Source organism: Budorcas taxicolor, chromosome 12 (genome assembly GCF_023091745.1).
Source record: "Budorcas taxicolor isolate Tak-1 chromosome 12, Takin1.1, whole genome shotgun sequence".
NCBI classification, from domain to species: Eukaryota; Metazoa; Chordata; class Mammalia; order Artiodactyla; family Bovidae; genus Budorcas; species Budorcas taxicolor.
The window spans coordinates 75,654,482-75,667,207 of NC_068921.1; the positions used below are offsets into that span (position 1 = coordinate 75,654,482).

The 12,726-nt window shown below is 53.0% G+C and overlaps 1 protein-coding gene across 1 annotated transcript in view; it reads right to left on the reverse strand.

Annotated features, from left to right (window-relative positions):
- STK24 (serine/threonine kinase 24) overlaps window positions 1-12,726 on the reverse strand; it is a 96,640-nt gene that overhangs the window by 4,335 nt on the left and 79,579 nt on the right. Inside the window, exons 6-10 of the mRNA XM_052649894.1 lie at window positions 10,131-10,316; window positions 7,698-7,843; window positions 5,728-5,857; window positions 4,543-4,611; window positions 2,631-2,767 (exon numbers count right to left, since the gene is read on the reverse strand). Coding sequence (XP_052505854.1) covers window positions 2,631-2,767; window positions 4,543-4,611; window positions 5,728-5,857; window positions 7,698-7,843; window positions 10,131-10,316 — 668 coding nt within the window. The remainder of the gene's footprint in view (window positions 1-2,630; window positions 2,768-4,542; window positions 4,612-5,727; window positions 5,858-7,697; window positions 7,844-10,130; window positions 10,317-12,726) is intronic.

The following is a 12,726-nucleotide window of genomic DNA, read 5'->3' on the forward strand; positions in this document are numbered from 1 at the left end:
AGGCAGGAGAAGGGGATGACAGAGGACGAGATGATTCGATGGCATCACCGATGGACCTGAGTTTGAGTAAACTCTGGGAGCTGGTGATGGACAGGGAGGCCTGGCGTGCTGCAGTCCATGGGGTCGCAAAGAGTCGGACACGACTGAGCAACTGAAGTCATGGGAGGATTGACGCTACACAAAAGGATCCACACACTAACTCAAAGTAAAACATACAGAAGCCTTTCAAAATGCTTCAGACAAAAGCCGGCCCTTCCTATTTCCTCAGTGACCCAACTAGAATGAAACAAAGGGAGTGCAACTGGGTCTGAGGCATCAGCCACGACCAGGCCGCTGTGGACAGCCAGGCCTCTGGATGGGGGACAACAGAGAGAGAGCTCAGAGAACCAGACAGGGACCACCAGGAGCAAGGGCATCCAAGCGCTGGGGAAGAGCCCCACATCAAAGGAGGAAAGAAGGGGACTTCCCTGCTGGTCCAGTGGTTAAGACTCCATGCTTCCAACACAGGGGGGCCGAGGCTCCATCCCTGGATAGGGAACCAGATCCCACACGCTGCAACCAGAAGTTCACAGACCACAGCTAAAGATCCTGCGGCCAGAACAAAGACCCAGCATAGCCAAATAAATAAGGAAATATTAGGAGGAGGAGGAGAAGAGAGAACTGGGGAGGATGGGGAATAAAATGCCAACCGTAATGCAGATGGCAGGCACTTAAACCCGTGTTATCCTGTGTTGCGTATGGTTCATATTCGACGCTGACGCCGGCATTGAGATGCAGGGAGCTCCCAGCGACACGTGCCGTAAAGTGTGAAACACACACCTGCTACTGCGACTCAGCCCGACAACAAGGGGAAAGGCCTCTATGCTGACTGCATGATGAAACAAGATTCAGACGCAGTGCGTTAAGAACTATACTATTAAAACCAATTTCACTTTCTTAAAGATTATTTTTTTTTAATAATGTGGCTACTAAAAAATTTAAAGCCACACACGTGCCTCACACCATCTTTCTATTGAACAGAACTAGGACAGATCACCTGTGTCAGCAACTACAGGAAGGGAACAGACACAGGGATCAACTAAAGCCACAGAGGCCACCCCCTCTGGGCCTGGAGCTGCGGGGAAACTGAGTCACGCACAGGCGACGCTAGCGACAACCTCAGGCGGTCCAGGACAACGTGGAAAACCTCCGTTCTCAGAGGGGCACCACAGACGCAGGAAACGAAAGACCACACCGGTTTCTGGTTTGGTTCTATCTGTTGGACTCGAAGAATCTTTCAAATGAGAAATAAGAGCAGGTATGAAGCAGGACCAGAGAAATCAGAAAGATGGACCATTATTAAATAAATAGGGCAAAGTCTACGTGACATTACCACAGGATAAAATGTCCAATAATTTTACCAAAGCTATGTTAGAAATGTAACTGCACACACACACACACTGAATGGAGACACAAACTTGGGGAAATACAACGGTGTCTGGGTAAGCATATGGGAGACTTTTTAATTCTATTTTCCTCTATTTCTGTAATCTGTTAGTATCAAAAGGGGGGGGGGGAGTTACCCAAACACCATACTGGATTCCCTCAACTGCCTCAAAATTGATGGTGGCCAAGTAAACAGTCTTCCCTCCAGCCTGAACATGAGAACAGGTTAGGAAGTTAGAATGTTCTCACAAGGGAGCGAGTTCTGGAGAACCAACCTGAAGGGTCAGCACTGAGGTTTTCTCTGATGCCCCCTTTGGGGGAACTCGGGCAGACCCTTCATGACCACTTCCATGTGGCAGCAGTAACCCTCCATGCCCCAAACATCACGTGCCATCCAGCTGACATCTCAGGACAGATCTGAAATGCTCCCGATTCCCATGGAGGCCTGGCCAACCTCTAGGAAGAGCTCGGCAGCCCGGACACTTCACCTGGAAGGTGAACCTCAGAGCAATGACCTGCCCGGTGTTTTGCAGGGAAAAGAAAAGGGTTTGGGTGTGGAGAAGAGCTCAGCTCACAGAGCTGCGGGACTGTCCACCTCCGCTCTCCGCAGCAGCCCCGGGGGACTACGCTTCTGTGACCTCTTCCACAGAAGAGGCTCCCCAACAAACAAGATCAGGGGAGCGGGCGGGGGCCAGATGGGCAGTCCCACCTCCTCCTCACTCAGGAAGGCATGCCACCAGGGCCACTGGCAAGGCCAGGATGCCCTCCACTCTACCCCACAGCAGGCTGCCACAGAGGGGGCACCACAGGGCTTCTGGGTGCGAGACAGAACCGAGAACTCGTACAGCCACCCGCCCAGAAAGAACACAGCTGTGTCCACTCTTGCTGAGCCCCAACCTCTGGGGTTTCTGGACTCCTGACTTTAAAGCACAAACCCAAACAAGGAGTTACAGACACGGGGCTCAGGACCACACCCCTCCAGCTGGGCAAGAGGCTGCATCTGGAAAGCTCAGAGCACCCGCCCCCTGACGTCATCCAGTGTTTATGAGACAAGTGCTACAACCACAGAGCTCTCTGGGCCCTGCCAGGAGAGCCCAGAGTCACACAGTTCACCCGTAACTGATTTCTCGAGGGCAGAACCCCCTCCCTTTCCCGGTTCTGCAGCCAGCCCCAGCCCGAGGGCACTGGGCACAGACGCCGCTCACCTCTGCAGCCGCTGCACCAGCTGGGCCACCATGGTGTCCGAGATGCCGGGGCAGGCCTCCTCCGCCAGGTAGATGGCCCCGCGCAGCTCCTCGATGGAGCCCAGGTTTCCGCCGCACGCCTGGCTCTTCTCCTTCAGCTGCGAACACAAGACGCGGGGCCAGCGTGACTCCCCCGAGGATAAGAAACCACAGGCATCTGTGATATGATGTGTGGCCCATGCCTGCTCCGGCCATGGGGCCCCAGCAGCCTCAGCCCGGACCCCTCCCTTCCGGGAGGCCGAGAGCTCTGGGCAGGCCCCAGTCTCTGCCTTCCCCAGGGGAGGGGGGCTTCTGTGCACCTCTTCATCCACTCCCTCTGCTCCCTTCTTCCATTTCAACCACCAGCAAAGCCATCCCATGCCTGCTCGGCTCTGGTCTGCAGCCACAGCTGCAGCACAGGCTGAAAACTCGGAGCTCCCGGGGTTACCAGGCAGATGGCTAAGGCCTTGGGGTGCTGCCAGAACACTCGACTTCATGGAACCAGTGAAAAGTGAGTGGAAGCCGCTCAGTCATATCTGACTCTTCGTGACCCCATGGAAAACAGAGTCCATGGGATTCTCCGGGCCAGAATACTGGAGTGGGTAGGATTTCCCTTCTCCAGGGGACCCTCCCGACCCAGAGATCACACCCAGATCTCCCGCACTGCAGGCAGATTCTTTACCAGCTGAGCCACCAGGAAGCCCATGGAACTGGGTGGCAGCCCTAAATCCTGGGGAGCCGGTGTCCCCTCAGCACCTCTGCCAGCCAGGAACTCCCCAAGGGGGATTCAAGGCCAAGCAGAGCCCAGGGATGAGCCTGTGGGTCCCTCCCACCCAGGATACCCCAGCCAGGACCAAGGAGCCCCTGCTAGAGTCTCCCTGGAGAGCTCCGATCCCGACCTGAACAGAAGGGGCTGGGTGGCTCACTTGGAATTACCTTAAAGGCGGCGTGAGCCAGGAGAACCCACAGGGTAATGTCAGAGGAGACTATTTCCAACTCATCTCCTAGTCGGTACGAACCCGATGAAGAACAACATTCACCCTAAGACCCACTCTCGAAACACCTCTGAATGCTGTATGCACGCACCCATCTACAGGGAGCGGGGTCCCCCGAGAGGGCACCAGGATGCAGTGGCTGCAATCAGGGGCCCTGCGGGGTGAGGCCCCTATTGTGGGGGCTCCCCAGGAAACCTAAGAACCCCAGGCAATCTGATATCCCCTTAAAGTAAACATCTACTTTTCACATTGCCATCATTAGAAGGACTGATGTTGAAGCTGAAACTCCAATACTTTGGCTACCTGATGCAAAGAGCTGACTCACTGGAAAAGACTGATGCTGGGAAAGATAGAGGGCAGGAGGAGAAGGGGACGACAGAGGATGAGACGGTTGGATGGCATCACCGACTCAATGGACATGGGTTTGGGTGGACTCTGGGAGTTGGTGATGAACAGGGAGGCCTAGCGTGCTGCACAGTTCATGAGGTCATCGAGAGTCAGACATGACTGAGCGACTGAACTGAACTGAACCCAAGTCTGGCAGAAGCAGAGGCGCCAGGCTGCACCCAACCAGGTTCTATGGAAAGCAGCACAGCTGAAGTTCAAGTGGTCCTGGTCCACGTGTGGACTGGGGCCAGGCTGCTAAGTCCCTGTGAACGCTGCTGGCAGCCCCACGGCGACAGCTCCCAGCACAACGGGCTGGACAGAAGACGACCCTGGGAAAGCAGGAGGCCCTCCTGGAAGGCAGGGCCTGGCCCAGCCGGCCTCCGGGAGCACAGCCCACCGCGCTGGCAGCTCCAACCTCCCCGATTGCACAGGCAGCCCTGCCAGAGACATGAGCGCCTGCGCCCCCTTCTTCCCCTCTCTCCTGGCCCCCAACCATCCACTGGGCATCTTACCTCTGCAAAGAGCGGAGAAATAATTGTAGATAAACACTGAGAGAAAGGCCTCTTTGGGATGTCTTTCATCTTGGGAGGAAAGAAAACATAATGAGAAATGTTTTAACATCGATACTTGTCGGGGTTCACTGGACTCTGAGACACATCCGCAGTGGCAGCTGCCTAGGGCTGCCTCACTGTGTTTCGCTCGACTACGGGGGACCACAGATACCGTCCCCTGTAGAAAGGCACAGCGTGCCAGGGAGCGGCGTCCTGTGTGGACGCGGGCAGGACTGAAACTGCACCACTGGGCCACACGTGGAGAGGGCCTAAAGACAGCGCTCACGCCAGGGCTGGCTGCCACAAGGGGCTGCCACAGGACAGCGCTGCCTTTTTCCTCTTCTGCAGCCTCCACCTGAACACGTAATGATGCCTGCTTCTCAGAGCGGGACTCTAGGGTCGCCAGGGGACAGCCACTGGTCCGCTCTGCCGGGGAGAAACTATGCCTCTGTGCTTCAAAACAATCCCTCAAAATATACAGTTTTTCATAAATGCCAACAGGCACAAAACCAAGTCACTGAAAATTACATTTGTCAGTCACTCGGTCGTGTCCGACTCTTTGCGACAGTGGCCTGTGGACGACTGTAGCCCGAAGGCTCCTCTGTCCACGGGACTCTCCAGGCAAGAATACAGGAGTGGGTTGCCGTGCCCTCCTCCAGGGGATCTTCCCGACCCGGGGAACGAACCTGGATCTCCCACATGGCAGGCGGATTCTTTACCACCTAAGCCACCAGGGAAGTACCAAAAGCGATGTGTTTAAGATTCCTTAAAACTCAATCCTCAAATCGCGGTGCCTTGATGAGGAACGCCATCGTGCGCCAGAGGCAGAGTGTTGTCAAAAGCTCGTAAGCTTGAGCATTTCCCAGCCACCCTTCCCCACCCACTACAAGCCAGTGTCAGAAACGCTGAGCTCACAGTGCGGCCAGAGAGAGCAGCGGGAGCACTGTGAACCAGGCCGGCACCCAGACTCGCGGCCCAGCCTCGCCGGGTAGTCAGACAGAACAGAATCCTTTAATCTGCCGGCTTCCTGACAGCAAAATTCCAACACAGGCAGCCCATGAGAACAGCAGGCTTCACGCCAAAGCGGCTCCAAAACGCCGCCAGTCCTGATGGCAAAGGCTAGTCTCTCCGCACGCACAGACGCACCTTGTTTCTTTCCAGATCCGATGGCTGGAGAGCTCCGTTCTCCAGACTCTTTGGATCCTTCTCCCGGATCGTGAAGATCCAGTCCCCCGAGTCGCTGCCTCCAGAAGCCTGGCCGTCTGTGTCTGTCTCCCTTAACACAGAAACCCAGGTACACCCGTGAGTGGGCGCCAGCTCCATGGAGGGGTTGGGGGGTGGGGACAGGGCCCCCCGTGCTCCATGTCTGATCCAGTCCCTCCAGGGCTGAGGAAGCCCACCCTGCCCTCACCCTCCCAGAGGCGGGAGACCCTGTGGGGATGTGGCTTCAATCACTTCCCATGGAGCAGCTGCACCACCAGCTCCATCCACCCCGACAGGAACACGCAGCCCTGCCCACTCAGCTCCCTCCCAGCCCTCAGTCACAAGCTTGGACAAGCCGCCTCCACTCCTGCCTCCATCCCTTACCCTCCGCTCACCCCCAAAACCCACCCTGTACCTTCATGCACCGTGACCAAGGCCCCCCTCTGTCCTCATGCCGTTGGGGGCTCAGCAGCATATGCTCCCCCTCAGACCTCCCCAAGAGGCCCCCGGCTCCCAGCACCCAGACCTCCTCCCACCAGAGCGGTCCCGCAAGCTCTTCCCTCGTGCGGCTGTTCCGCAGGGCTTGGTCCCGGCCCTTCCCCGCAGGCGTGTCCTCAGGGCTCCAATGACCATCCACAGAGTGGCGCTTTAAGCCTGCATGGTCTGCCTATACCTCTCGCCTCAAGGCCAAATCTCATCACTGCTCCAGACAGGACACATCCTCCTGGAGACCCACACGTGCCCTCATCAAAGCCGGCTCCCTGACCCCTGGCCTCCCCAGACCAGCCTGGTCTCCAGGGCCATCCCCTCACTGGACTCCTGACACTGCTCAAGTTGGACGCCCCCCATTACCCAGACCCAACTGTAAACGTCCAGGACCACCCCCCGGCCCAGCACCGCCCGTCTCTTCATCCTTGTCCCGACCACCAGTGTCGCTCAACGCCGTGACCTCAACCATGTCCTAGTCTGTGGGTCTCACCCCGACCTTGCAGTGGAATCACCTGGGGACCCTGAAACACACTCTGGGTCTCCCCCAGTGGCCCTGCATGTGGGCCTGGGCCGGGGGTCAGCTTGCACTTCTGGCTGCGGTGTGAAGGGGCGCAGGCAAGCAGCCACCACCCCTGGGAGCACCTCCACACCCCTGTTCCTCCCCTCCCGGCTCCAGTCTCCGCTCAAGTCAGTGCAGCCGGTCCATCCAGCTCTCCCCACCTCTAGGCACCCAAAGGGCTCCCAGACCCAGTTCACCTCTTCAGCTAACAGATCGCCTAGATGTTCAACCTGATACCAAGTTACAGGAAATGCCTGGGGCGGAGCTTTTACAACACCAGGCACATACCGGCACACAACAGAGAATCACCAATACCCTCACTTGTCTCTTCTTAAAAATGCGTGTTTGTTTAAGAAGCCTGGCATGCTGCAGGCCAGGGGGTCTCAAAGAGTCGGACATGACTGAGCGACTGAACTGAAAGATGTGTTTAAAGTCATTTCACCTGACCAGTATTTCGAAAAAGAGAAACCAGGTCCAGCTCTTTACAGATCTGGGACATGAATCTGAGCCAACGCCCAGAGATGGTGAAGGATGGGGAAGCCTGGAGTGCTGCAGTTCACGGGACTCCAAAGAGTCAGACGCAAGTGAACAACTGTTACAGATTTACTCAGAGAAACTCGACTGGCAACAAAGAGAGACTCAAGGACTCCCAAACACAGACCCATACCAACACCAGAAGCACCGTCAGCCTGGATGTTCTTCCTTAAAGAAAAAAGGAACCCCAAACCCAGCCCAGTCAGGAGACAAGAGCAAACAGGCCCACGTCACGCACAGCGTGGGGTTCAGACACAGCCTGGGGCTGGGGGAAGCCTCCCCTCTCCCCCAGGTCACAGACACCCCGAACGACTCAGGCTAAGCGACTCACGTGTCGGAGTCTTCCGAGCTGGAGTCTTCATGGCTCTGCTCGGCCTTCCACCTCTTGTACCTGTCGATGAGCTCGGTCAAGTAGGAAGTTTTCTTTGCATTGCGGATTATGAACTTGTGCTTCAGTAACTCCTTAGCGGTGGGTCTCTGGAAATGCATCAACCGACACACCGAAGAGGAAAACATGAGATCAGGTTCTCGGCATTCCACTCGACTCCCGCCCCAAAGGACAGGCTTCTGCCTCAAAGTGTCCAGCAACCAATTCTAATACATACAGACAGAGTCCTATTTCAAAGTTTTCTCCTTTAAGATTGATTCAAAGACTGTCATTCCGCATCGGTGGGCAGGGTCCCGCTCACAGTGTGGACAGGTACCTAGTATCCACTGGAGTCCTTAACACTCTGGAGCTAAGCGTCCAATGAAAGCAGACGCCCTTTCCCCCAGGAAAATGCATTCACACAGAAATGTTACAGAGAATTTCACAGGTCATTCAACCACCATCGCTAATGCTGGCAAGAGAAAAAACGTGTTCTGTATATCACCTCGTTAACTTTCTTTTTGTTTCGCTCCATCCCTCAAAAACAAGAAGATAAATGTTCATTTGGATTCATCTGGAAGAAAGGAGCCAGGAGATAGCTTTTCCGTGGATACTGAAAGGGCAAGTTCTCTTAAGTCATCAGCCTTCCCGAGTTAGAGACGCTGGTTTCCCGGGTCTGCCTCTTTCCTTGTGATGGGGGTGAGGACTTCCTCCAGGGCCCGGGCTCAGCACAGCCCCAGCCAGTGAGTGTGCATGGAACTCTGCTGCTCGCTTTGAGAATGGCCAAACCACCTGCAGGGCACATGCCTCCCGAGAAACCATGCAGCCCCAACAGGAGCGGGCAGCAGGAACACACGAACCACACGAGTCAGAGCACATTCCCACTTGCACTGAACCACTGCAGCTCCTGCATGACAGCCAGGCACGCTCCTCCGACTCAAGCCTGTGCGAAAGCCTGGGTCACTTCTGGTATTTCTCAGTCCCCGTCCACACGAGTGTGAAACTCCAGGCACCTCAGAAGAGCCCAGACCCTCAGCCTCTCATCTTCCCCTCGGTATATTTGGGCCAGAGATGTGTGCACTGGGCCAGCAAGCAATACCAGACCTATTATCTGTAATGGGAAGGTGTGCGAGCATCTTCTTAGGGCTTGGAATAAACTCCTGGTGACAACGTTCAGAGCGCAAGGACATGAAGCACAGTGACCCTCATGGTACCTGATGAGTGGCGTATTCTGCATCCCCAAGGGGGTCTTAGAAGATGCTGGCATTCCTCACTGAATTCCGCTACCAAAACCTGGTATGGTATTAGAAATCCATAGTGGTCTTATTAAAACCAACCACTGGACTGCAAGGAGATCAAACCACTCAATCCCAAAGGAAATCAACTCTAAATATTCACTGGAAGGACTAATGCTGAAGCTCCAATACTTTGGCCACTGGATATGAAGAGCTGACTCAATGGAAAAAGACACTGACGCTAGGAAAGATGGAGGGCAGGAGGAGAAGGGGGCAACAGAGGATGAGATGCGTGGATGGCATCACCGACTCGATGGACGTAAGTCTGAACAAATTCTGGGAGATGGGGAAGGACGGGAAGCACAGTGTGCTGCAGTCCTTGAGGGTCACAAACAATTGGACACGACTGAGCAGCTGAACAACAAAAGCGTATTTTTAGATAAGAGTTCTTTGTAGGGAGCAGGGGGGTGGGGGTGGGGATATGAGTTCAGAAATTTCAGCCTGACCTGTGGCTAACCCTGCTGGAAAATTCAGAAACCCAACAAGGACATACGGTGTGACATGCAACACCAAAATACACAGACAACTTTGCAAGAAATATCCTAATTCAGAGAGAAAATGAGGCTGAAGCCATGCAGTCATCTCTGCCACATGGCTCTGCCAGGGTCAACTCAATAGCAGAGACAGTCAGAAGGAAGAGGGGAAAGCAAGGCGGGACTACATTTACATCTCATTCCTCTTTCCCTTCCTAACACATGCCAAGAAGAAACCGAAAACGTTTACTTTAAAGACTTACTTAGCCACTGTTTCTCCGGCCAGACTTTGCAGTTACGCCAACAGCTAAAAATAACCCAACCTTCCACTATAAATATTAAAAATGTATGATCCCACATAGAATATTAAGGAGAACAGTCTTCAAGCTCAATGCGGTAGGAGATACCAGAAAATCTGAAAGACGGTAAGTAGACTTTGAAGCCTTAAAAAGATAAAATAACAATAAAAAGCATTTCCACTTCAGAAAAATCAATCATACCCATTTAGAAAAAGAAATGAGATCATGAAGACAGCTGAAAGCAGAGAAGGAAAACAGACCACTAAGACGCATCCAGACCCATCAGGCCCCCGTGGGGGGAGATGCCCGTTCCCAGGTCAAGACACTCACAAAGCTCGGCTCCTTGTTCAAACAGGCCTCCACGAACTCCTTGAGGGGTTTGCTGTAGTTCCCTTCCAGCGTCGGGGGGTTGTTCTTTGGGATAAGGAATAGGACCTTCATGGGATGCAGCTCGGAATGCGGCGGCTCCCCCTTGGCAAGCTCGATGGCCGTGATGCCCAGGGACCAGATGTCCGCCTGCAACAGCGAAACACAGCTAGTTACACGTTCGGAGGGGAGGCGGTTCAAAGAAACGTACTTCCTAGAAGGTAAAAAAACAAAAACAAAAACTCATGTGCTTCTGAGGTCTTGAATAAGATACTCATTCTTAACTGAAAAAAATTTGTTAAAGATAAAGCCTTTGGTGTAACTTCAAAAAAGGCAACACACAGGAGGACATGTAATAATAATATCTTCTGCCTCGACGTGGAAGCTGGCTCTGATGATTACACCTCTTCCCTTTGCTGCCAGAGGTGGGAGACGTTCCACGTTCGTTTAAGTCCCTGAGTCAACAGGACAGGCAACCTGAGGTCAGTGGAGACGGCATGTCTGGGGACCACAGCACGTTTGCAGCCACCACGTCCAGAGATGCTTAGAAGCCAGCCCTTAAGCCACAACAGGATGAAATGAGACCCCTGTTCCCAGGCGGCCAGGCCAGGAGCCTGGGCCCAACCCTTGGAACTTCTCTTTGGTTCCTCCTTTATCAACCAACTGACAGGTGTGTGGCTCTTGACCTCTTGGCGCCCTGAGTCCCCACCTACCCCTCCTGCCTCCGGCTTAGTTCAGAAATGTCTTCTGTCCCTAGGGCTTCCGTGAGGGGCTCCGGAGTGGTCTTCCTGACTGCAGGCTCCGCCTGCATATATCTAACATCCTGCTGACTAACTTGGAAACCCTGACTGGCACTTGAATAAATGGCAAGCAATCCGGCATTATGCAGTCAAAGTCACAGAAATACCCACACTTGTTAAAGCCAACTAATTTCACGTCTAGGAATCGATCCTAAATAAATTTCATATTTAGAAAATGGTAAGGGATGCCTAAAATATTCAAAAACAGCATTACTTATGCTAAAACCTTAGAAGATTGACTATATTGCTATGACACATTAACTTCACTGAAGTATCAAATATTCACCACTGATGCTGACAGAGAATCAACTGAGTCTGGCTATTACGGTATCTAGGACTTACAACATCAGATTTTAAAATGGGTCTGAATTTTAAAATAAGAATTATATGGGAGAGGGCAATCATTCTCCAAGCAACTAAAACTGAGGTTTAAGAGGAAACCTGTTTTACCGTCGTTTGGGAAATTAGCTGTTAAGGGAAACAAACAGCGGTTTTCAAAAATGAGAGTAAGTAAAAAAAAATCACAACTGAACTGCAGATATTTACTTGTGAACAGATTTTCTTTCCGTATGTGGTTAGTCCTGGGGCGCATTCTCCTAAAAGCGACAACGCAGAATTATCCATTATTGATGAGCAGTGGGGGTGAGGGGACCCAAGTGGGGCACTAACAGCAGCTCTCAAAATCCTTGCAGTAACACTTAGTTAAGCAAAAGTCACCTGGCTACACCTCTGCAGACAAAATACAACTTTAGTGGCATTTTAAAATTTATGTATTAAAAAAAAAAATTTATGTATAGAAAATATTCTATGAAGAACCACAGAGGGGGACTTCCAGTGGCTAAGAATCCATGGGTCCCTTGCAGGGAGTATGGGTTCGATCCCTGGTCAGGGAACTAAGATACCACACAGTGTGCGGGGCAGCCAAAAAAAAAAGGAAGACAGGAGAAAAAAAAAAATGGAGAATCCCAAATAACAGTTATAACTAGTTAAAACACAGCCCAAAATGGATTTAATAGAAACTATTTAATAAGATGCAATATTCAGAAACACATTAAGTCACACGAGAGGTACAGAAACCATCTGAGACCGACTCCGTAGCAATACATGGCCCCACCATTACCTCGCGCTTGGACAAAGCTGGATTCTTTCTCCGCTCACATCCTTCCCCTGCGTGCAAAGTGCATCCCTCCCAGCCAGGAGGTGGAAACTCCTGGCCCTGAGGATTGAGCCGGGGAGGCCATGGGCTGCCATCGGGACGGGAGGGTTGGTCACGTACCCAGTGGACCAGCTGGCTGTACACATTCCAACAGATGGGCCGGTCCTACCGTGTCTCCACTCATCTTTATTTTTCCATCAACACATCACCTGTTTTCATCCTTCACCATGGTGACTGCAAACAGTTATTTCGGACGAGACTGGACACCAAAATAACTTAGCTTGTGCTTGGGTACTAGGCCTACAGATGTTTTTCCCTTCACTCATTTTTTCCAGTATTTTCCAGATTAAAGACTAAGTGCTGCTTTTGAGACCAAAAAAGGGGAAAGTTGTTTACAAGGAGAACACCAGTGCTGGCTGCTCAGCTTCCATAGGGGTTGCTAGCAGGGAAGTCGATCGACATTCCAGCACAAATGTCTCTCCTCTCCTCCCAGCTTGTCTCTGAAGGGCTGAGAAGCCCACAGCTGTGCAGCCTGACACCCTCTCGGCCCCGTGAACCAGCTCACAATCAGAGCCCCTGAAGCCCAGCGCCACACTGGCTCACT